The sequence below is a fragment of the Dermacentor andersoni genome, chromosome 2 (genome assembly GCF_023375885.2).
Source record: "Dermacentor andersoni chromosome 2, qqDerAnde1_hic_scaffold, whole genome shotgun sequence".
In the NCBI taxonomy this organism is placed as follows: Eukaryota; Metazoa; Arthropoda; class Arachnida; order Ixodida; family Ixodidae; genus Dermacentor; species Dermacentor andersoni.
The window spans coordinates 156,515,989-156,541,849 of record NC_092815.1 but is presented as its reverse complement, the minus strand read 5'-3'; the positions used below and the strand labels follow the sequence as shown (position 1 = coordinate 156,541,849).

The 25,861-nt window shown below is 43.9% G+C and overlaps 1 protein-coding gene across 1 annotated transcript; it reads right to left on the bottom strand.

Annotated features, from left to right (window-relative positions):
- Positions 1 to 1,059: 1,059 nt before the first annotated feature.
- Positions 1,060 to 25,645, bottom strand: LOC129387439 (uncharacterized). Its single transcript, XM_055076361.2, has 5 exons — positions 25,461 to 25,645; positions 10,159 to 10,310; positions 8,141 to 8,208; positions 2,968 to 3,054; positions 1,060 to 1,607 (listed from the first exon to the last, which is right to left on the bottom strand). The coding sequence occupies exons 1-5, from the start codon at positions 25,569 to 25,571 to the stop codon at positions 1,465 to 1,467; spliced, it is 561 nt and encodes a 186-aa protein (XP_054932336.1). The 5' UTR covers positions 25,572 to 25,645; the 3' UTR covers positions 1,060 to 1,464.
- Between the last annotated feature and the right edge of the window lie 216 nt (positions 25,646 to 25,861).

Genomic DNA, 25,861 nt, shown 5'->3' with positions numbered 1-25,861 from the left:
CAGAAAACAAACTCGCGTGAAAAGGGTTTACCTTAAGTAATATCTAAATATCGAAAAATGGTCATAACGTCGTGTACGGTTAACTATATGCTTTCCTATTTCCTGGCAATGTAGAAACATACAACGGCTGCTCTTTACGACAAAACATGTGCAATACAGCGCATTGAAGCTTCACCACGTGAGGCAACTAAGCAGTAATATGCATGAGTTCGGCCAAAATACTCCGCTTTGTTTCTGAAAGGCCCGACAATGTGGCGACGTATGTAGTTGCAGGTGACGGCTGCGGCTGGTGCTGCACTTATTGCTAGGATTGTCTAGACGTTTGAGTGTGAAACCGAAATGTGTGGACAAAGTACGACAGTGAGGCCGCGAAACATAGCATGCAATTTTATATTATAGCGAACACGTGCTTGTATCAACATCTCCTTTAGCACGATCGGTGCAGCCCTTTAAAGAGCTTCGAGGTGTTCGGTATTCCAGTGAACGCCAGTGGACTATGCGATGAGCTCTTGCGCTACCACGTTCTTGCACGCCGTCAACCAACCAGTCAGGCCACAAGGTCGACACCTGTACCTCAAGATGAGTGGTGAATTTGCTGATACGAACTCGCAGCATTAGCTACTGCAAACTATATTCAGCGCTGTCTCGCGCTGCCGCTAGCAAGCCGCTTTCAACTAAACTTCCTCATAGAGAAAACTATAACCCAGAACACTCAAGTTTCACCTCTCGTTGGTCGCTCATGCCGCTTCAAATAGGAAAAATAGGAAGTCGGCAGCAAGCTGTGATGAGTCTTACCTGTTTTCCTGAGATAAACATTAGTTCTCGGTGAACGAATCTCTTAGTTTTGAGTTCGTGGCTCTTTTTGTTGTTTTGTTTGTTTGAATGATATTAGTATGCGCAGCCTACTTCCCTCAAGTTTGCTGTTTGTATCGTACTCTGGCAGCATTTCTAATAAAACGGAAGAATTCTAAATGTATGGTGCTTGCTGATATGGGACCTATGTCACCGACCACAGCTGCCCGATGGTGTAGTCGCAAGGCCATTATCGCGAAGTGGGGTACGAGGTAATAATGCTGTGTTAGCATGCATTGGCGCACAACAAATCTAATTATACGTCGTTGCAAGGACGTAGGCACCAGACTTAAAAGAAAAAAAATAGTGCTGTATGAAGGTTACTTTAATGTTTTTTATACCTTCCTCGGCATTCTAATCTATGCTGGAGTGTACAACGTACCACTAAGGAAAGTTCCCGCTTCTATTGAATTGCCTTTCAGCTGTCATTTATTGTTGAAAGCTCAGAAAGTTCGCTCCACCCCATCAATAAAAAATACGCCTGTAGTTGCGACTTTACAGCATTGTGCCTAGATGGCATGTAAGCGTGAGAAACTTATTTTTTTTAGAGATTAACCAAACGACGTGCTGTAGTGCAAGGAATAATCTCCATGTGTGATTGTTATAACACTCCTATGATCCGTTGAGGTCGAAGAAAGGGCTGCAGGTCTCGTCATCAAATGCTAGTTTAGCGTCTTCGCACTTGTCGTCATATTCCTCTGTGCAACGCTGCGGAACGTTGTTCTTTGCTTCCCAAGATATCCACAACATGCATTCTGTGGAGGCAAAAGACGCAATTGGAACATAACATTATACAAAACAGCTTACGCGTCATTAAACAGCAGCACAAGAACAAATAAACTTTTTCTTAGTTTCTCGGCCCTGGAAATCTGCATAGAAAAATATATCAGGCAATGTGTCTATGTATTTACCGTATTTATGAGTAAACAAGAATTGAACTTTGAACCTTAAAAGGATATTGCAAGATTAGTACAATTATTGCAGGTTCAGTTCCGAAGATTGCGATGGAAATGTCCGCCGAAATAGTCGGAAGCTTTTTCGAAAGATGTAGTTATTGTTGAGTTATTATCAAGCAATATCGCAATGCACGCATCCTACACAAACTCCCTCCGGTGTGGGCTACTTGCGAGAAAGTGCTATTCTTTTGAGATATTCGTTTGCTATGCAAGCCACGTGGATTTCGGAATTTTACCTTATACTGCGATTTATGTTATAAAGCTTGACTTTATGTGGCTGCTGAGCTACCAGGAGTTTCCAGACATAAAGCTGGCATTGATAAAGGAAACAGTACCTGTAGCAACAGAACTATTTGGTGCTCTATCTTGTTCACGTGTCACGAAGACGTAGCAAACAAACGCGATGAGCTGGAGATAAGAATATGTAGATAAAGTGCTTCTCCTTGTGTTCTTCGGTGGGATTGTCAGAGTGCGTGTTGATATGCCCTCACTACGAAGTATTTGTCCGCACTTTGCCGGCGTTTCTCGCAAGTAATACTGCCGCTGCTTCTGCTATGGTGAGGAAATTTTTGAATTAAGACAGCCAGTGCTTTCATTAGGACTAGTTATCAGGCAGTCTATGTCAATATAGCCTATGATGGTTTTACTGTCATAAAATACTGTCGTAAAAGGAAGAGAGTGTTTGTTTAGTGTGTTACAATTTCTGACAGGTTGCGGCAAGTAATGGTACTATACATCCATCGGAAAATTTCCCCAAATAGTCCACGGATACCAAGAGTGAGTCATTGCGTCGTTGTCGGCGTTGTCCTCCTCGCACCATTTTTTTCTTTGGGAAATTGCCCGCCGCTACGCGTGGCAACTTCAGGCGGTTCATTCGGGCAAACACAGTCGATGTTGGGTAATCCAAATGAAGATGATACTTAAGTGTCACTGCAACATAGTCGCAATTTGTATTTATGTACCTGCTTTGTATAAATGTAAGGTTACTTTCAGGAATTTCATGAACGAATGACAGAGTACATTATAAACTGCCAGTGCATTCACTCGAATGCTATTTGTTCTTTTGATAGCGTTTCATTGAAATCCCAGTTGCTCAAGAAGTGCGCTCTAACACGTATTCGTAAGGCTGTAGCTGATTAGCCGTTTAGCTGTGTTATACCTTCCGAGTTTCCGTAAGGCATATTCAGCACGATGCAGTCCTTGTAGTCAGAGTAGAATACTGTACCATGCTGAAGAGGCCCATCAACTGCAAAGAGATGGAGACGGTTAAATCCCGCGCTTATATATCCAGGTGGTTTTCTGCAGGCAGTTTATGTTGCTCGAACCTGTGCTGACATTAGTCTGCTTCGCGCCGCGCCCAACGATGGCTTTGGTTGAAGCCGAAATTTGGCGCTGGCATCGGCACCAGGTATTACCTAAGCCCCTGGTTCACATATCGGTATAGTGCGTTTGCTAGGATGTGGGAAGGTAAAGAAAAATTAGGGGGGGTGCAACATTTTGGAGTACAACGAGTATGAGTCCTTCGCTGCATCAAGACTAATCGCCACTTAGAGGGAAATGTGTGAGGTCTCAAACATGCTCTTGGCACAGAGGAACCGCAACAGAGTAGTGGAAACAATTAAAAGGGCATTTTTTCCATCTTCTGTACACGAACCAAGCCAGCCGAACGACTACCAATAGAGCATGCCGATGGGCGCTATGAAAGCGAGGAAGTCTGCCTCACTGAGGAAGGATATTCAAGGGAAATGTTCGCCCCATGGCGAACTCCAAGGCCAAATCTTTTGCTTGTACAGGCCCGCTAGTGGTGGCGCATTCAAACTATCGTGTTACTTCATTCCGGTCCCCCGCTTTGAAGCTTTTTGTGAATCAGTGCTAGTACCCGTGTCAGCGCGCGCGCGCCGCCGTCCGCGCATCACCAACGGCAAGCGAAAGAGGAAGAGACTACTCCCTCCTGCGCCCGAATAATGCTGCCGTGAGGTGGCGTTAGCAGCGCAGCACTTTCCGGATCTCTTGTACTATTGTTAACTACACTGAACGGTGGCGGGGCACAGCTATGCGGTTAACCGGGATTACAGGATACGCGAGAGCCATGCGGGGAAAACAAAATCAGGGCACACGTGAGGGTCCAGGGTCCACCCCAAACCTTAAATGGTTACATATTCTGGCGAAACATGCCACACGGTCTAACAGGAACTCGTGCTTCACAAGCAAAAGGCAGTACATGCGGTGGTGGTCGTGCCGACGGAATGTCCTGGCACCTAACCTCGGAACTATGGACACTTCATTCACCTTCCCCTTTTCACCAAGACGTGGCGTAGCGGCTTTAAAAATTTGGAATGCCTTCCATAACGTATGTGATGACACAGAACTAAAAGAGAACACAATAAAGAAAAGCACTGTGAGGCTGTCACTTTATCTCGATTCTCGATACTTGCAAATGAGTGCACAGTGGTGTCAGGCTTATCACGAAGATCGCCAGCTACTTGTTCGGCTACCAATAACTCGATCATCATTTTGCTAGACGTCCGGCCAGAGAACTCGTCGGCATTCCAGATGAGGGTATAGTCGAGAGAACGGCTCCGCGAAGCTTCCCTGGAATTTTTTTCTTCAGTGCCGGTCTTTTGGTTATGTCTGCGCCACTGTGTCTGCGAGCTTCCGTATACGTCAGCGTTCTGTTTCATGGGTTTGTATAGAAACGGTGCGTTGGATTGTTTTCGAGGCAGTTTTAGCTTGGACCTATCTCGGATGCGGGGTACTCAAATATATATATATATTCAGTTCAGTGTTTCTATATATATGTAACGCAGGGAGGTTTTTTTATGACGAAACCACTGAATCGACTTAAATGAAACTTATTCTATTTAAGAGAGAAATAATGAAGCGGTGGCGCAAACACTTTTGACATTGGGAACGGTATTAAAAAAAAAACGTTGCCGGAAATTGTTAAATTTGAAAATAAGCACTAAATTTAGAAATCCATAACTTAGCACCAAAAACAAATCTCGCATTTTATAAACAGCATTCGTTGGAGCATATAACGCGGACAAGTTTGATGTACGAATTTCAAACGTAAATGAATTTGGTACAATGCTTGAAACGGTTTTGCAAGCGGCATATCTCAAATTATTTGTAAAATTTAGGCTGGCGTAAATTAAACAATTTTTGTCCCCATTACATGTATTATTATGTGTAGTTTGCAGCACTTCAATATCGTTTTCAATTGTTGCCGTATAGTGTTGTATACTTTTTTGCTTTCACGAGTTCTGTTATATTTTATGAATTTTCGTTAAAAAATATTTGTAGCCTAAATAAACAATTTGCTTTGCGAAATCACTACATTATAGCCGTTTCTTCTAAATTCAACATAACTGCTGAAACTCGGTGCAGTTGTTGCTTAAAAGAATGATTGCCGATTTCCAATTTATTTAGATAGGATGCCCCGAGATAAAGCTTCCCACTTACTCCGAGTATGAATAATGTACCTGTTGATGGGGATATTAGTAAAGCTGCTTGGCCACGAAGAAGAGGAAAGAAAGGGAGCACGCAGGGGTGCTAATAAGAAAAGCATTTGCTTCCTTAAAATTCACAAAATTTATACCTCAGGAATTTTATAACTGTCAGGCTAAATAATTTAGAAGATGCTACTGCGGTGCGTATTGGAACATTTCAAAGCGCTATGCTGCAAGCTTCATCAAAGACATCCTCTTCTTCAGTAATAATTGGTAATAAACGACTGAAATATTTCCGAGTTATAGCCTTGAGCCTTATTACTTAAAACAATTCCAATATGTTTTTATTGCAATCACATGGCGTCTAATTTACGTAACCGGCGACGCAAGCATCGGTAGATGATCCGCAGCGTTTCCAGGACTACCCAATCAAACGCTCTCCTCTTCTATAGGAGGCCACTTTTGTTACTTTGGAAACGAATAAAGTTGCCTACGTTCAGTGTTTTTTCTTATTTAATTGGCTGACAAGAGGCAAGGAGCACGCTCAAGTGTAGAGGGTTTCGATGGGGCAGAGCCAGAAGAGTGAAAGTAGATAACCGATAAGAGCCTGGTGCCGACGTCTGCAATTGATTCACTTTCTCTTACTTAGCCTGCGGGGGCTTGTCTAAAATCGAGCCCCTGGCAATTAAAAAACGGACTTTCAATTCAATTCAATTTTGTTTCATTTTACTTGACATATACAAAAAATGGAGGAGGCCCAAACCAAATGTGAAACAACGTACACTTTTTTGTGACTTCAGGGAATCCAGTAAATTTCTAGCAAAGCTGTTTCTTTCGAGCATTTGCAGTAGAAAGTTTCATCAGCTGTAACACTATTATACAGTTTAAAGCTTTGCCAGCATATGGTGTTTGCAAAGTATGCACGCTAGAACGCCATTTAGTCCTCGTGGAAAGCCGATGTCAGGTCGTTTTCACCCAAAGCGCCTAAATACATACGCAGAAGGCTTGTATAACGCGGTGATTAACCGCATGAACGAAATTTTGCACGCGCGCATAACCTAACGTGCGCAATTTCTACAAATGCGACGTAATCGCCTGGTTTGGCAGACGGAGGAGAATGGACACGCCTACTATATGTCTTGTATTATCTAAGAAAATAGGAGGCGTGAAAGCAATATTCCCTAATTATATACAGCGCTCATAGTTAACCCAGGGAATGATGAGTTTGAAGCTGCTGTCAGCAGCGTCCACCAATTGTGTCTTTATTTATTGAGTGCGTAATTGAAACTAAAAAAAAACAACGTTAAAATTGTCAGTTAACAAAGAAACAGGGCAATAGGATGAGGAAAGGTGAAACTTGATAAATGCTAACCACAGGTTTAAGTTGCGAAGTTGTTGGACCTAGTACGAATCGGCCAATTTTGATTCGTTTAACAGTGACTCAAGTGAGTGATGCTTGAATTCTCTAAGCACGACACCATATTGCGATTATGTAAAAATTCTTCAGCATTCATCTGTTGACTGATGATTGAGTTAACTATAAATCCGTGAAAAACATGGCGAAAATATCTATAGAGTGCTCTCTGACCTTGACGTCGTTACTAATTGGCACAAGAAATGGATAGTAAGAAAAAACGCTAACCAATGAAAATTTATGCGTGCTTTACGCACGCATAAATTTTCGAAATGTCGAAATGTACTGGTCATGTCGAAATGTACATTTCGACATGACCAGCAGCACCATTAAGGCGATTGCGGTGAGTGTTAATGTGATGTGGGGTGGGCCCGTACCCCTCATCTGCCGGCTAATTCCAGGCGACAATGGTTCTTGGAAACAAATAATACTCAAGGAGATCAGTCCTACAGAGGCAAGGCCTAACGTAAGGTGGATGGTCTTTACGTGAGGAAACATAATGCGGGGTCTTGAGATGAGCAGATCCCCGCATAATTATGGAAGGTTGAATTAAACAGGTTAAGGCGTAACCTGCTTCGTCGTTTAAACACAGGGATCCAACCAAGTTCATTTAACACGAGAATGTTTTATGCCGGGCTCCTACAAGATTAGAGAGCTTTAGCAGTGGCAAGTTGCCATGTGGAAAGTGCAGTATACGGTACGGTACTACCATTCCGTTCTAACATAAAGCAATTACCGGAGACGTTTTAATTGCCTGTGTGTCTCGATGCGTACGGTAACGTGATAATGATGATAGTGCTTAACATTCAGGCGTTGCAGAATACAAGAACTATGTGATGAGTGCGAAATATTCGTTTCAGCGAATACCGGAACGCTGTAGCTTGTCCACACATCTGTCACTCTTTAGGGATGGGCTGGATTACGGCAAATGAGGACGCCAGTGACAAGGCCGGTAGCAATATCTCGTGACACTTTGTCAAATTGCACATGAAACGTTATTTTGGTCCATAGGTGTTTTAGGCTAAGCAATGCATAAAAGAATAACTCATTGTTGTAAGCTGCAACGGTGCCGACACTTTACACCAGCAGATAAGTAGAACATATTTAGTACTGCAATAAAAACTCCGCGCCCCCTTTAAGTGAATTCTGCGTCGCTAGATGGCGCCATGGACTCAAAGAGCTGCTGTTTTTTTGTCATGTTTTATTTTTCTTATAAGCATAGCCAGACTTGCTTGCTTCGTTCACCGAATAATCTGTCATCAATTCCACAAATTTGGTACGCTTCTTTCTCGGTTTCTTTTCTGTTCTGTTTCTTTCGAGCTAAATTCGCTTTTTCTTTAAAGGTATGCTTAGTCATTTGATCAGAGGCTACTAGGTGGCTCCATTTTTCGCGTTTTCTTTGTTTCTTTCTTTAACAACAGTACCTAGGTATCTAATGCGTTCCTTCTTGACCGCAACAAGATATTCACCATTGTTGGCAGTGAAAAGGATCCGGCCAGGGGCATTGCCGGGGCGGACATAGAAGTAAATATTTCGCCTGCAATGATAGAAAAAAAATGTTATATGAAAGACATGCATGCATATAATTGGATTCTGGGCTTACGTTCATTTCGCCACAAGAGAGAGCATGACGGCCTGGTAGCCAAAGCTGCAATTTTCAGGTTCTCTTAAAAAATAAAGGGGCCGATTGTAGCTCCAGTAGAGAAAAAGTGCATCAGTATGTCGCGACCCAGACTGCCCCTAAAGGGGGAACGAACCGCTTTTCCTGATAACCCCAACGGCTAGGAACGAGCAAGGGGCCTAGTGAGAGTGTATCACGTATTTATTTTTTCGAAAAAGGCCTAGTACAAACCTAGCTACTACGAAAGGAACGCAACGTTTACCTTTCCAATTCCTCCTTAACGACCTTCGTTCCGATGTTTCAAAACGGCGTCGCTGGCGATGGTCTGCCTTATGCGGGACTTCGCCACAAGTGAGGTCTTCGACTTTTAATGTTTTTAGTCCTTCAGCGGAAATAGAGTGCGCCAATCACCTCGACGATGGATAACGCTCTCCGGACTCGCGTTCAAAGGATTACTAAAGACTGTTTCACGGGGTTCGATTTTCGTCGTTCCAAAAGGGTGATTTTTGTCGCATGTGACCTCCCCCCTTTCCCCATACATACACGCACCTGTATTAAAGAAGACGTTTATTGTCAGTATCAAAAAGCTTTACAGTGATTTTCTAAAAAAAGTTTGACACTGTTTCGATTTTGAAACTTGCAGAGATAGTGTGTTATTGCAATCTTTTCATGAATAAGCACATAAACGCGTAGAGATATTGTCAATGCTTAACACTTTCCTTCAGAGCAATACGTAGTATGTAGTAATATGTATTTACTGTATATGTAGGTTCTTAGCGTGATCTAATATTGATCTAGTAAAGGGTAAGTGCGTGACTAGGTTAACAGATTTCTATTATTGCTCTAATTTCCTGTGAAGGAACTCTAACAACTGCTCCAGTTGCACAGGTTTTTATCATCTGGGGTTCGGAGTCCCATTTTAAGATAATGAGGCGAAGTGCGCGGCACCACACAGTTGTCAACGAGATTCGCTGATAGTTACTATAGCTTCCCACTAATCGCCTTGACACTAGTAATGCAAACATTCTAGCACTCTGTTTTCTTAATAAAGAAGCAAATATAACCCGAACAACGTATGGCATATTTGCCGTGGGGCTACGCCGCCGCACTCCTTAGTGCAGCATATACCGGGTGTTCAAAATTAAGCTTTATGGTATTCTTAAAATTAGGCACTTGGAGGCACACGAAGAGCACCTGTGCAAATACGTTGTGGGGCCAATAAATAAATAAATAAACAAATAAATAAATGAATAAATAAATAAATAAATAAATAAATAAATAAAAAGTTGTGCGATGATAATTATCGTTGTCAGCAGCCCAATGAACTAAAATTGAATAATTAACTTTTTGTCGGCCGCAGTAAGTGAGCATGTCTCGATCACTTCATGTGGCGTTCTTATGCCCCTAGTTGCCTTTCCCAGTATATGAATTAAGAAATGCTATACATAGGAATAGCCTTTCTTCTTTTCAGCCTGCGGCTGACGCTGATCACGATTATAGTTGTACGCACAAACTCAATAAAAACGAAGAGCCGTTGAAAACGAAGACTGCGCAACTTATCGGTAAATTCGAAAGTAAGTACTTTCTTATCGGGATGCAAGACCTACAGCCACCTATTTGGCTCAGGAAAGTTGAATAAGGAGATACGATAATAAAAGCTGAATGACTAAAAGTTGAATTAATGGGAAGGTGCAAAATTCTTGAAAGTTAGAGAACCCACTGGATGTTTTAAACCGTAAAGTGGATCTGTCTGTAAATAACATTTATGTGAAACTATACGACACTGTACATCATAGGCTATGAAGACTCTTTCGATCCCCTGTTCAGTGATAACTTAGTAGCTGGGTAAACCGACATTAAGCTTACGCTTCGTGCCCGTTTACGGCCTGGAGATGCCAGACGTATGTTGCAGATGGCACGCTGGCATTGTAATCCACTTGGGTAGTCGTTACACAGTCAAGGTCACCGTCGTTGTCGATGTCGGAGAGTGCAAGACCGGCCCGAAAGCCCTCGAAAATCTGCAAAATAAGAAAGACATTCACATCAAGACATTAAAATTATTCCCAATAATTATATTACTCTGTTGTCAACTTTCTCTCTTTCCTTGACAAGCGCTTCTGAAGAGATATTGTAACGCTTTGAAAAAATGCAGAGAAAAGACGGGGAATCCGGGAGATGGCAATTCAAGGCGATGAGCAAAACGTGAACAAGGTGAATGCAGGAGCCAACGTTTCGACAAGTGGACTTGTCTTCTTCAAGGCGACATATGCTTTCCTCGCCACAGTATATATAGGTGGGGTTATTCTAAAGGGGAGGGGGTGTGAGGCGGGAGGGCGCGGAAACGAGGGAAAGTGTGTTAGCGTGTCGAATTAGTAAAGGAACGGTGTGTACAAGGTCAAAGCCAGGACCCCCCCTCCCCTCACCCTAGTCTGTCAACCCACGCGCGTTAGCCGGCGTGTCAAGGGCGTCTGACACGCCAGCTGACGAAAGAAAAAAAAAAGAAGGAAAGAAAGAAAAAGAAAAAGAAGGGAAGAAAAAGGAAAAGGGGGGGGATACGCCAAGAAATCAAACTAAGTGTTGTTGCCTATAGCTTGAGGTTTAGCATAGCGAATAGATTCTAAAGCTCCCTTTGAAACGTTTATGCCTATTGGTTGCAATGTCTTGAACTTATGGATAAGGTATGATTCTCTGTATTTTCTTTCTCGTTCAGAAAGGAAATTTTACTGTAAGGTGTAGAGTTTAAGTTCATCAAAGTTATGACCTGGTTGGTTGAAATGCTCGGCGACGGCTTTGGGAAGCTTTTTAGCTGTGTCCGCGCGATGTCCGTTTAATCTGACGTTCATTGATTGTCCTGTTTCACCGATTTATTGTTTCTTACAGAAGGAACATTCAAGCATATAAATCACATCCGAACTTGTGCAAGTGAAGCTGGATTTGACTTCATGTGTATAATTATTTGCGGTGCTTTTAATTTTAATGTCACTTTGATGGTGCCTGCAGGTTTTGCATCTAGGGCGACAACATGCTTTTATTACGGGGGAATGCTGCTGGCTGACTTTTGCGTGCACTAACATGTCTTTAAAGTTCTTGTTTCGGCGATAGGTAACCCTGGGTACATCCGGGAACGCTTTTCGCAGACGCTCGTTACTTGATAATATTGGGTGGTATTTTCTTAAGATGTTGTTTATGTTTGGGAGTGCATTAGAATATTTTGTTATAAAGGCCGGCGGTCTGTCAGATTCTAATGTGGGCTGTCTCTTCGCCAATTCCGACTGTCTCTCCAATCTTGACGCGGTATCATAAGCTCTATCGAGAGCAACTTGGGGATAGTTCCTTTCTGCTAGCGTTGATCTAAGGTCATTTAGGTGGTGGATATAATCGTGGTCTTCACTGCAGATTCTTCTTATACGTTTCGCTTGTCCGACAAAAATTCCTTGCTTGCAATGTCGTGGGTGATGACTGTTGTAGTCTAAATATTGCTGGCTGTCTGTAGGCTTCCGGTAAAGTGTCGTTCTCAGTTTTCCGTTTTCTATGTAGACCGTCGTGTCCAGGAAGTTGACCTGACTAGGAGAGTGGTGAGCAGTAAATTTAATACTCGGGTGAAAGCGATTGAAATGGCTAATTAAGTCGGTTAAGGCGCTTGTGAAAAAATGAGGAAGACGATGACGGTTCCTTCTTGTGAGTGGCAGCATTTTAGCGAGCTATATTTAAGGTCGATCATCTCTGCTGACCTTCTTCTTTCAATAAGCTGGCAGTCATACGTAACAAGTTTGGAGGAGGTGCGGGGTACCACGCATCCTCCACCAAAATTGCAGTTCTGTCTGCTCAAGCTCCTACTTACGTCGGGAACTACCCTGCGTCACTTCGACCCTGAAGTTTCTTTTGCCACCGAAATCCATACTGACGCCATTGCCATAGCTATCGGACAATGATACAATGAATCATAACGCGTTGTTCCTTATTCCAGTTGTTGTGTGAACAATTCTGAGCGAATATAGCAGTCAAGGAGGCAGAATCTGCCGCGGCTGTTCTTGCTGTCCAGATATTTGGTTCTTGTTGTTACGATCGCCCATTCAAAATCACAACCGACAACCATTAAGTATGTTGGCTTGTAAGCCATCGAGATCCGTCTGCCCGCCTCGCACAATGGGCTTTACGACTTCTAAAATAGAACTTTGTAGAAATCTACGCGAATGGCTGCCGTCACGCTGACGGTGGTTGCATATCTCGCCTATAATTGGCAATGACACGCTCCGATGAAGACACCATCGATTACTCTCAGTCTGCTATTGCTCATTATTAGCCGATGTTATCGTTGAGCAGGAACAGCGCAAAGACATAAGCTTGTAACTTCTATTTTTTCGCTGCCAACAATTCCAAATCAAGTGCTCGATTCTCTATTCTTGACGACCTGCTTTATAAAACCAAATTCTCAGTGAGTAGTGCTCGCCTCCTCCGTGTTGTGCAGGAAAGTCTAAGCAGTGACGTGCTATATACGTGCCATGCTTGATGTCCCGGTAAACAGTAATCTGGGATTTGCCTGCACGCTGTACCGCGTCCAGGCGCTCTATTACTGGCCACAGATGCGTCACACAACAGGTCAGTACCGGGTCAGCTGCGACCAGTTCCAACGTCATAAGCGACCTTCAAGCGCTACCTCAGGGCGTCCTCCACACACTGTTCCTCTACATACACCCTTTTGATGTGTTGGTGTCCGCCTCCCAGGCCCCTTTTCACGTTCATTGGACAGCAACCAACGGGTCAATATTTCTGTTGACCACCTTAATCACTACGCAGAAACAGCAGCAATATCCTCACGTCCCGCTGCTGGTGTCGCAGCTGTCTTGTTGCACTTCGTTTTTCTACACCATGACCCACATCGCATGATCATAAGTGGGCGCAGTCGGCAATTCATCGGCGAAGCTGTAGAACAGTTGCTTTGTCTATGCGGTACGCAATTCCGACACTCAACGCAATATCATCGAAAGGCCAACGGTCTTGTTGAACGGACGAAACGAACGCTTACGAACATGCTGGCCAAGTACGTGTCGCCGATCGCAGATGGCCTTCATAGACACCATTTTAACGTTTTCCTTATACATCTTGTTTCCAGCTCGCTTGAGATGTCGTATTCAGGAATGGTAAAATATGGATAAGAGAACTTATGGCTGTTACCGTCGCATTTAGGTGACATCATACACGCACTGTGCGTTCAATCGAACAATATCTTGAATGCGAGCTTGTTGGTATTCTTCCATCGCATGCAAGAACGCGGAGACATGAAGGTGCATTCAGACACACACACACGGGGCTAACTTCTAACAGATTTGCTTTTTGGCAACGTTAGTTTTCAAACACAGCTTACAATCAAGCTGAAGGCATAATGGCCGGAACTTTTTTGAACATAAACTTTTATCGGAGGTTAGTGCCAGCTGTCTCCATATGCGCCTTCTTGAAGGCGTGTTCCTGCTTGTCCTACTGGAAGGGATCACATTGTGAATCACACACAACGCACTCTGTTGGAGGACAGAGTTCGTGAATTTCTAAATATATGCAATGATCATAAAGCCAGGAGCATCCTTCTAGAGTCATTTACGGTCCACCATAGAAACAATACTAATGGCTTAGAAGCAATTCTGCACTCCCTTCTCATCTGAACTATGAGCACGACTGCAGTGACAGAGAATTTCGTATAAAATAATAAACGCTTTGCAGTATAAATCACTATGTCGCCCTAAGGGTTGTAAAATTATTGCGCTGCTCCCCAATGGAGGCAGGGAACACATTAACTGAATAAAGTAAGGCAGCAAGTGAAACAGTAACTTCAGAGGTGACGCTCCGCTGTTGCATAACGACTCACTTCTGAGGCTGTAGAGTAGTGCGCGAAGGCAAAAATAAAGCATAAATCTACAAGCTGCATATGTATGAAATATTGAAGCGGCAAGGCGCGAGAGAGAACAGGAAGTCACACAGGCAAGGCGGTGTTATTAACTGGTTTGAGCGCAGCTGGCTATGCTGCACTAGGGAAGGCACAGAATAACTTCAAAATAAGTAGACAGCAGGAAGAACAGGTCACCGCTCCAAGGATGAACTATTTATTATTCTGACAACAATTACATGACGCTGCAAGTGAACTTTCACCGTCGTCGTTGAAATCTCCACCGCCGCGGGGCTCTGCATATATTTAAGTATATACATACTATATGCTTATCGATGTCAGATATGCCGGTTATATTGATAAACTATTCAATGACTAAATTTGTTCATACCTGGTTTACGTTATTGACTGAATTATTCCTCAAAATGCTGAGAATGGCCGCCCACAAAAGAATGACATGAAACATAACAATTGCAGCACATGCCTTTCGTCCTCAATCTCTGTCTTCAATCTTGATCCAAAATATTATCAGTGTTGAAACCTGTAAGCGGTGTCATTTTAGTGGTACTGCTCTTTAAGGGCAGCGTTTAACGCCTGCGCGATATCATTACATAACCTACACTGCGTGTTAAAGCATTTAGGAGTGCCAGAAATCTTGGCGCACCCTCGCATGTCACGTCCACGTTAGTCGGATCTGTGTGTAATTAAAGCACCGTCCTAGAAATTCAGACGCAACGTTAAGCCATGCTATCGCAGTCAGTGCTTCCTAGTCCTGGAGAAACTGCAATTTTTTTTTGCAGTCGGTCAAAACAGGTCATATAAGCTGCTGGATTTGAAATAAAAAGAGTCGAAGCTTTATCGCTCTGTGCAACGCAGATACACAAAGCCATTTTCCGAGGAACTTTTCTAAATAGCCGGCGTATAATTTTCCAAAACGGTCCGAAGGGAAATCGTTTGATCGTTCTGTGATGAACAGTTACATAATAGGTCCGTCAAAATGTTTCCCCCGCATATTTTCATACCAACCATCGCAATTACATATGAACAGGCATACGTGAAATGTGCAGAAAACATCGTAGCTGATAGCTAAAATAAGCGAAGCTTATTGTCGTGGAGCCCAGTGCGTTTGTCTCTGCATTTTATTGTCTGGATGAAATGTCGACATTAGTTGTTCGGCTGTGTAGTCCAACGCACGCATTGGACCGACACAAACCTTTCCGCAGGAACGTGCGTATCCAGCTTTTCTGGACACAAGGGTTTAGTTCGCATGAGTGCCACCACGTGGCGTACTGACCTTAAACTTTTCAAACTTCGAGCGGTTACGCGTGATGACGTCAACGAAACAAAAATAAAATAATTGAAAGCTATCTCTACGCATGCAACTTCACCACAATGCTTGTCCCGCCGGCGTTATCAGTGTTCTTGGTAAAGCGTAGCCACTCGTCGCGTGGAAATTACTCGTCATCCTAAGAGCGTTTAGTCGCGAAGTGCAATGGCTGATTCTGGACTTTTGATACGGTTCTGTTTTCTTTTCCTTTTTCTTTTTTTTATTCTATGGAGTAAAGACGCTAGCCTAACCATTAGAAGCACTTCGTGGCAGCCTTTCGTCAGTCGGCACACATTCTTAACGCCCGAACATCGCACAGCGTCTACGAGAGACGCCGTCGTGGACGGATTTTGATTTTCACCTATAGAAGTCGTTAAGGTGCACACAATTATTACACTAGCTACTTTGCGATGCGCACTCATGGGCTACCGCCGCAGCTGCAAATTTACATGTGCTTAAGCATCAAGACATATACATAGATATGTTGGTTTTTCACCTTGACACAAAAGTCACGACACAGGAATTGAGCAAACTGTCCCTGTGTCGTCGCAAGGTGTGAGACCGGGCTAGTTGGTATTCCATGCTGAAGTGATTAGTGCAAGAGGGGAAACGGGACACTAGAGAGGCGACAAGGATAAGCGCAAACTTCAAACTGGGCGCTTGTCCTTGTAGCCTCTCTAGTGTCCCCTGTCCACTTTTGCGCTAGTCACTTCAGTCTGTGTCGTCGTCCGTTAGCATGCTATGGCCGAAGCTGCTCGCAATATTACGTCACATTTACTGGCCACCAGGCCAGGTACACCCTTGGGTATGACACATACAGTACTTGCAGTTAGTTTCCAAAGTAGTCTCCAATGACGGTTATCCACGTGCATGGAGCAAGAACGCTATTTAATATTATTGTGCAGTAATATATGCAAGATTTGTATGTTCTACACATACTCGACCATGTTGCCGTTCCGCCTTTATTATATAGCCGCAATGTAGACTAGCAGCTGTCGAACGCCATGAAGGCTATCCACATACTCAAGGACCTCGCGCACAACTACTGACACTTAATTGTATTCAAGAGTTGTGCGACCGCCCAGGGCATCCTTAACGAATGTTGCATAACATATTATGAGGTTTTACTTGCCAAAACCACGATTTCATTATGAGGCACGTTGTAGTGGAGGATTCGGGAATACTTTAGACCACTTGGGATTTTTTAACGTGTGCCTAACCCTAAGTACACGGGTGTTTTCGCATTTTACACCCATTGAAATACGGCTGCCGTGGTTGGGATTCGATCCCGAGACCTCGTCATTAGCAGCCGAACCCAATAATATCTAAGCAACTACGGAGAGGAAGGAATGTTGGCAGTTCGAGGAAGGTGATAGCCGGCACGTGAGACAATTTGTTCCCATCCTCATTGCGCGAGAATCGGTGCCAGCTGTCCAAGAATGACACCGTGGAATGCAGTGTATTTAATGTGATGGAGTCCGCTTCCAATATTTCAGACCCGAATCATACTGTAACGACCGAAGACCAGGCATCTCTCTAATACGTGCAGTCGCTTGACAGCTGCCGAGCGCTGGCGTCGGCCACAGGACCTACTTGACCTTTGTTCAACACTTGCCGACATTCTCGCCTTATTTCGCACCATTGCGTTTCAGCTGAACTGCTTCAACAGCCAGTTTATTTGTGCCAAAATTTGGGCACCCTTTCAACATTATGATTTCTTATTTTTAAGTCATCTTTTATATTTAGGCTAATGCTGTCTTGAAATTTCCTGCGGTTTCACCTTTCCCAAAATGCCCGCATTTTTGTCGGCCTCTGTTCATATATTGGAGGATTTTTAATAGACGTGGAAACCATGGCGTGGCCCCCTGACCAAGCTGCTCAAAAAGTCATTTTATATCCCTGAGGTCTTGTGCAAGCTTTTGCCTTCTTGCCGTTCATCAACCTCCTGATTTCTCTGTCACCTGTATCCCATTTTGACGACTCCAATCCCACGGAAGTTGCTAACAATATAATGTCCATGGGATTAAAGCCATATAAATGAATTCTACTGTGAATACGACAGCCGCTTTTTCTCACTGTGAATAGAAATATTGCGTTAATGAGCTCCATTCTTAATCATTTAAATTGATAGTCAAAAAATTATGCGCATCTCACGTATGTGCGAATCGATGTAAGCAAAGCTTTCTCTGTTTGCTCTCATTGTCATACGTAATCTCCACAGAGTAGTCAGGCACCCTCTAATGAAATGATGTCAATGTATGCCTGATTACTCCCGCCATTGTGATGCAAATAAATGTAACTTCGACAAATTTTCTCAGAAATAAACGCTGAATGAAACGTTGACGTCATCCTGAACAAGATCAACAAGCGCCGTAGTGCTCGGTCTTATGATGCCCCTCCCCTATTCGTAAGCTTATACTCGTGATTTATTTTTTTCTGGAGGGGGGGGGGGGGCGATGTGCTCTTGTACCGTAGAAACGTCCCTCGGACGTCTCTGATATGCTCGTTTTTATTCTCAAGTACCCGATGAAAACTGTCAGTGCTGCAACTTCATGATGTCCTGCTGGCAGGATACCATGGCGTGTCGCGCAAGCATGACCACGCTGATTCGTTTGGGTTGGCATATACTATCTTGTGCGTCATACTTCGCCACATTCATTTTTCAGTCTATGCCAGAGCGCGAAAAGGGCGGCCAACTCACTACGTCACTTTCCTCTGTTTACTTCCGCAAAGTGTGTGTCTATCGCTGTGGTTACCAAATACGCCCAGCGGTATGCTACCGCTCAAGCCTTTCTGGCGGTTGAGGAACTGAAGTCACAGGCTTTCTTCAACACGGCGTCGACGTTCAATATGGCTATCCTCAATTACTTTTCGCGGAATTGGCTCACCACCTTCTCTCCAGTGTCCTCTCTTGCACTACTCGCTCCTGCTAGACACAACATAAACACGCAACGTCATTAATGAAGTCTCACTTACACGCTAGTTGACATGTTGTCGATGTATATTTCCGCTTAGCACCGGGATGGGAGGGTGGTCCTGTCTATGGTTACATTATTTATCTACAGCCTCGCTAAACAACACCGCTCGTTGCTCATCACGTTTTCCTTTTTTTTCTTTTTTTGTCGACAAGGGCATAGTGTATTTCCTCTGAATGTACTTTCGGCTTTAGGTGTGACCTTGCACGCCCACTTATTCTGTTACGTTGACGGCTACGGTTGTCAGGCTGCCGCCTCATTCTGAGCTTCGCAGTCACCACAAAGCACAGAAGGCTGTCTTCAGAAACAAACCACTGGGATTCGAGCCCATTTCCCAAATGCCGCATCTTGCATTTGGGAGATGGGCACGTTAACCATTACACTACCACCTCCCTCCACCAATTTCTGTTTATCTGCCTTCCCACTTCTCGCTTTTGCCGCAGACGCAGGCAGAACGAATGCAAAAACGAAAGAAAAGTAAAGATTGCTTGAGCCGCCAGCTGGCGCATGACCTTAACTTTGGCAGGTTACCCTCATTGGAGAGCATGTAGGCTTGCTACTACGTGCAGATTGTGGGTTGCCTCAGCTTTATTGTAAAGTTGCTTTCACCGACTCTTTTCAGCTAGAACTGAAACGCCGGACAAAAATGAGACCTACCGTTGAATTTTTTTCTTGTTTTCTAGATTTAAACCAAAAGCGCTTATTGGCACAAATAGTGATTTTTTAAAGAAATGGCATAAGGATACTGTATTTCAAGGTCATGTCATTGTGTCAATACGGGCCGACACCACGTATCGACGAAAGGGCATCACAGTGCCGATCCACGCTGCAGGTTAATTGAATTAAAAAAAAAAAACAGGAAACGACTGTTTTTCAGTTCTTGCAACATATTGTACACAGAACACAAGGCCCCCACCACCACGACATTTTTTTTTACAACAGCGACACACAATATCGGACTGATATACCTCCTAGAGGGGTTTAATTTTATTTTTCATCGCAGAACCGCAAGCACAGGTTGCGTCGCGCGTATACCGCAGCCACGTACTGTAGCCGCGCTCCTTTTTCTCTAACAATATGGCTGCCGGTGGCTTCACGCGCTCCCGTAGGTGGCGATTGGACTGTCACTCCAAAAGTTTAAATACATAACCGCTTTGCGTAGAAACGACGGCATGATTATTAGCATATTGTTGGCTTGGATATGTTTGGCACGAGTCCCAAGGCGGTACCCTGTCTTCTAACGCGTTCTTAGGTTTGCGTTCGCGTCCCTGTCTTGAAGGGACATGCTTCAATGCTGCAATGCTGCAACATGCTGAAATGGTGCTTGCGTTGAGCGTAAGGCGAGAAACGCGGTTCTAAAATGTCTGTTCTCTACTTTTGCAGTAAACCCATGTTTATAGTATTCGCGCAATAGTAAGAAGCACGAGTGTGGTAACCGTAACCGCAAGCGTCACGTTATGGTCGCAACTTGTCGCGACAGCTTAGTTGTAATCCACAGACCCTGCCACTAAGGAATGCGTGGCGAGGCATGGCTGATGAATAAGTAATTGCGAAGATTGGTTTTCAGTAAACGTTTGTTACCAAGAACGGCGGGTGCTTAACTACCGCAAATGGCGGATGCTGGGCGGTGACTCCAACCATTTACTCGCCACATCACCCATCTACACTGGAATTCAACTGGTTTCACCAACTACTGCTTATATTCTCTCGCCCCTAAACTGCGACTTCGCCTGCCACCCGCGCTCCAGCTTTTCCTCTTTCTCTCCCGCTTCTTTCGCAATATGCTGAGACGTGCTGAGACCCCAATGTTTGGTTATCAGCACTACATCACCTACAATCAGCACTACATCACCTCAGATACTTTCGGTTTCTCTAGACTGTCTCGGTTTCTTAAGATAGGTTTCTCAACCTGTCTCCTGAGTTGGCTCACGATATGACGGACGTCATGGCTGCACCTTCGAGCAATGCCTTGTACAAGCAAGTTAAGCAGAGTATTATAGATCTCATCACGACGTCGGAGAGCCCACGCCTCCATCACCTGCTAACCTCCCAGGAGTTTAAAGATAGCCATCACTTCAAGCTACTCAACCGCATGCAGCACCTTCTGGGCACACGCAACGTCATCTCAAACGATGCGCTGTTGATGGAGATATTCCTCCAGCGCTTGCACTCCAACCGCATTGGCTTGGCCGCTACATGGCACTTGACCCTTGAACACTTCTCCCAGTGCGTTGATTGAGTCCACGACGCGTCTCCTTTGGTTGCCGCCTTCTCTTCAACACCTGAGTGCTCAGTCATGCCGCACTTAGAGTCCGGAACCCATTAGTTTGTCGTTTCCCTCGACACCCTACGGACGCCCACTCAGTTTGACTACTCCTCACGTCATAAACGTCGTTCGCCTTGCCCGAGTTGTCTCCGCTGGCGCCGTCCTCGGACATCACCTGTTTGCGACTATCATCGCACTGTTCAACAACGCGTCCGCCAGTACAACGCGTCCGCCAGTATGTGCAAGTCCCGATGGAAATGGTAGGGAAGTGGCTGCAAGATCAATAACAGTGGGATGCGACCTCGCCTTACAACCCAGCCACCTTTTCTTAGTCATGGATCGCGTTTCCGGCCTGCACTTCCTCGTAGACATGGGTGCCAAGGTCAGCACACTGCCGTTCTCAAAGCGTGACCGCACTTCTAAGTCACTTGTACCAACGCTTCGTGCGACGAACTCTACTGCCATCGCCACGTATGTGTGCGGTCGCTAACGCTCGAACTCGGCCCGCAATCAGACGTCAAGCAGCTCATCTTGAGCTCTGGCTTCGTGAACTATTTCAACCTCTAGACGTCAACATGCGCCGCCATCGTCTGATTCAAATCAAATCAAATCAAACATGTTTATTTTGCAGGAAGAATACAAAATTTCCCTGCGGGAGGCAAAGACTAAAGGCGAGAAAGCCTGACGAGGTCATAGCCCCCTGATGAACAAGACAGTCTACAGCAGTTGACACGACTCAATATACGATTCATTAAGTACAATGCATCTGCTTCTCTACATCGGATCACATACGTATTTGTTTATACATGTATATGCAACACGCTCTACAATACATTATACATTTAAAAAAGATACATTGAAATGAAATCAAACAATTTTGTTTAAATTTTCGCAATTTCCAGCAAAAAAATTTAAAAAATTCATCTCAAAATATACAAAACATAATTTGACAACATTTATGGATCGACTATGAGGTTAGTAGTCAGAAGGAATGATCTATAATTGCGCTTGAGCTTCTTGGCTTGTAATGTAAGGTCAATATTCGATTCATGGAGGTTTAATAATTGCACTGCTTTATATTCAATGGCCTGTTTGCCATAGTTCGTGCGTATTTTTTTAGTTTTTCGGCTAGAGCTTCTGAACCCATATTTCGTGGATACAGTTCTTGGGAAGGCATCCTGTAATTTGTGTTTATGTATGTGTTGCATCAACTTTAGACTATACACTTTTTTTGCGGATAGGATTTCATGTTTGAGAAAAAGTGGTTCAGTGGCTAGGTCCTTGGCGTGACCTTTATATTTTTCCAGAATACGAAGCACGCGCTTCCGCAGGATTATTAACCTATCATAATTTGTTTTAGTTGTTGTTCCCCACACCAGCATTCCGTATAGTAGTTTCGAGTAAAATAACGTATAGTAGAGTGATTTAGTTAACCACGAAGGTAGAAGGGAAGCAATTTTACTGAGACATCCTACAGAGCGAGCCTGATCAGTTAAGAGATGTTGCACGTGTGGTGTCCATGACAGGTGTTCATGGAACCAGACTCCTAGGAATTATAATAAATTATTACATTGCCGCGGATGTGCTTGTTAATAGGCCTGAACATAACAAATTTAGTTTTTTGTGTGTTTAGTTTTTAGTTTATTTTTAGTTAGCCAACCTGAAAGTTTAGTGAGGTATAGATTTGCTGAAGCTTCTACTTCATGAATAGTAGATCCTGTGAACAACAGGCTAGTGTCGTCAGCAAACATTGTAATTTCCGGTGTATATTGAACATCCGTAATATCATTGATATATAGAAGGAAAAGCACGCGACCTAATATAGATCCCTGTGGAACTCCTTTTATTACGCTTAAGTACTGGGACTCTACATTTTCTATGCCAACAAATTGATATCTTGATGATAAATAGCTTTTAAATAGGTCCAGGACAACACCACGAATTCCATAGCGGCTTAATTTCAGCAATAGAATATGATGGTCAACTGAATCGAAAGCTTTACGCAGATCAAGGAAGACATCGAAAGTGAACATCTTATTTTCAATATTTTCTATTATGTGGTTTTTTACACTTATTAGAGCCTCTTCCGCCATTTTGTTTTTTCGAAAACCACGTTGATATGGCGATTATAGGCTGTGTTTGTCGAGATATTTCGTAAGACGGTTGTTTACGCATTTTTCATATATTTTCCAGAAGACTGGTAGCACGGATATCGGTCGATAATTTGTTAATTCAGAAGTAATGCCGCCTTTATGGATAGGAGTAACTTTCGCCACTTTAAGTTTTGTTGGGAAAGTTCCCTCCAGAAACGAAAAACTTGTACGATATGCTAATACCGGGTAATACCGGATATGCTAATACCGATATGCTAATATGCTAATAATAGATGCAACAGCCTTAACTGGCTGTTGCATCTATACTTAGCCAGTATTAGTACTGGCTAAGTACTGCATGGAAGCAAGACACGCCTCTACATTACAGGTAATTTGTTGGCTGTGACTCCCACTGGTATCCGCACGCTGAGTCCACAATACCCGGACGCTAGAATTATTAAAAGCTTTCGTGGTGTGATGAGGCCTTGCAATTTAAATGAGCCAACCAAGCACAGGGTAGCCCACCACATCCTCATGCCTGGTCCAGGCGTCCCAGCTCATCCTCACCGCCTCTTCGGGGAGCGTCTCGCCATTGCTAAATGGGAATTTGATGACTTGCTCCAGCTGGGCATTATTCGTTCTTTTTTCATCATTTGGGCCTCCCCACTTCATCTGGTAACCGAGAAAGAACCGGGCGACTGGCGTCCATGCAGTGACTACAGGGTGTTCAGCGCTCACACGGTTCAGAATAGCTATCCCCCATTACACAGCCAAGATTCTACAGGCTACTTGGAAGAATGCAAGATGTTTAGCAAAGCCAACCTTCTCAAAGCGTGTCACCAAATCACCGTTGAGTGAGCCGATATCCCAAAGACAGAGATTACTACACCCTTCGGCCTGTTGGAGTATGTGCACATGCTTTTTGGGCTACGCAACGCAGCTCAAACGTTCCAAAGGATGCCAAGGTAACGCGCGGCCTCCCTGTTATACTTGCGTACATCGGTGCCACCCTCGTTGAGAGTTCTACCCCACAAGGTGATGAGCGTCGCCACCTGGAACATTTTCAGCGCCTTCAACAATTAGGCCTGGTTGTCAGCCACTAGAAATGCGTCTTCGGGTCTTCGGAACTCGAATTCCTGGAGTGCCGCATTTCGGCGGCGGGAATCTTCCGTTGCCCTTACACGTGCAGGCCGAGTACACCTCCCCAGCACCCACTGCCCTATGCCAACGTACGCTCTCTACCGAAGCAGTATGCTGTGCAGCCCTCACCACCGTTTCGGCAGAACCACCACCCTCCTTCCTCCTCACATCACATCTCCGTTATTCGCCCAAATCCCTTCCTCAGCACGGATTAGCAGGAATTTCATTGAGGCCGACCTCTGCAACTGTCTGGCATTAAAAATTATCTCTTTTGTGTACGTGAACTAAGCTAAACAGCAAATTTTTTGCGGTTCCGGAAATATTCTGAGTAACTCGGAGAAGGCGAAAACTGTACCATTTGCCTCTGTAGTCCAAGGTGTTCCATTTCAGTTTTAAGGTTTCGTTTTAGTTACGTGCAACACGTGGTATATGTGGATTAGAGGATGAAGCACAGTGACCTAAATAAGGCTTCGTCGCGTTTGATAACACGACTGATCAGGTGGTCACAATAAAGCAAATATAGATGCCATTTAGAGATCAATACAGAGAAACGCTATTGAAAAAGGGATACGTAGAAATTCATCACAATGCAACCAAAGCGAACGGCGAAAGAAACGCGGTTTTATTCAAACATAGACTGCTTTATTATTACAAGAAATTGGAAAGGCTACGAGGTGTGTGGTTCCCGGGCTTATGCTTGCAATCTCAGTGGTGTGTTTGAGTTTTGAAGGGCACGCAGAACATGAGATACATAGAAGGGGCGTTAGAAGAAAGCGGCCTGTCTGCACGGGAAAAGGTCAAATGAAATTACGCAGGCTCATTTGAGCTGGAGATCGTTCAATATACTGGAGACTATCAGCAACCTTTACACGGTGTTTCAATGAACACCCTCAAACATTTTTCAAAAGTGCTTGTGGCCGACAGCACAATTCTAGTGCATGAGCTTTACTCGAAGAGACGAACATGCTGGTGTGAGCCAAACCAGAATGCCACAGAGTGCGGAGTTACGGGAGAAAATTCTTAAGATGAAGAAGATCTTCCTCCGTGATATCTGGATATGTTGCAGAAAACTTTCCTCATGTGCAGGTAGGTCCTCACAGTATCTACTCAGTGGTGCACATAGATTCTGACATCCTGCCCGAAATCCTGGGCTTAAGGATAGATAGTATGGCTAAGGTAATGGAATCAAAAGTGTCAGCTAGTATAACATTGTTGAACTATTAAGGAAGAATAGACAGGAAGAACGTGCAATGATGCAATATTTCTCTATTGAATTGTGCAGCGTACTGCATGGAATCATTTAAGGAGTCAGAGGCATGAAAAATATGAAAAGGAAAAGATGCGTAGCTTGTTCCACCATACCATCGTAAAGGGGATACGGATGTCATTGTGACCAACCAAATTTAAGAGCGTGATACAGAAAAAAATACGTTACCTGTAGGAAGGCAGCTGGGTTATGTACACACATATAAGATTATCAGTAGCTCACCTTTTTAATTTCTGTCATATTGTGCGGAAGCTGGTGTTTAGCCTTGCTCAAAGCAAGGGGCAGAGCACAAACTCCAAGAATAACAATCGCAACTCTAAGAACTTGCCACATGTTTAGTGCTGGGGCAACTTTAGTGTTGTAAACTTCCTTTCTTCGATTGGTATTGAACAATACTTGCACTGCGCGCTGCGCCGCCGAACTTATAGCAACTGCTTTCGAGTATTGTAGCTTCTCTGAATCATGTCCACGTGAATAAAAGCTGCGTTACATAATGAAAAAATCATTTTGTTTTCGTCAAAGCTGCTCAGTTTCCAACAGTAAGGCGGTTGATCATAAAGCTGATGTATGACAGAATTCTCCACTTTATGTGTAATTCCTGCCAAAGAAGGAACAATCGCTTA

What these genes read in the sequence shown, in the direction of transcription:
- LOC129387439 (XM_055076361.2), bottom strand. Translation starts at nt 25,571, where the DNA reads ATGTGGCAAGTTCTTAGAGTTGCGATTGTTATTCTTGGAGTTTGTGCT. An exon ending in ATATGACAGAAATTAAAAAG is followed by an intron (nt 10,311 to 25,460) that starts GTGAGCTACTGA and finishes CTTATTTTGCAG; the next exon opens with ATTTTCGAGGGCTTTCGGGC. An exon ending in GCCGTAAACGGGCACGAAGC is followed by an intron (nt 8,209 to 10,158) that starts GTAAGCTTAATG and finishes CTATCATTGCAG; the next exon opens with GCGAAATATTTACTTCTATG.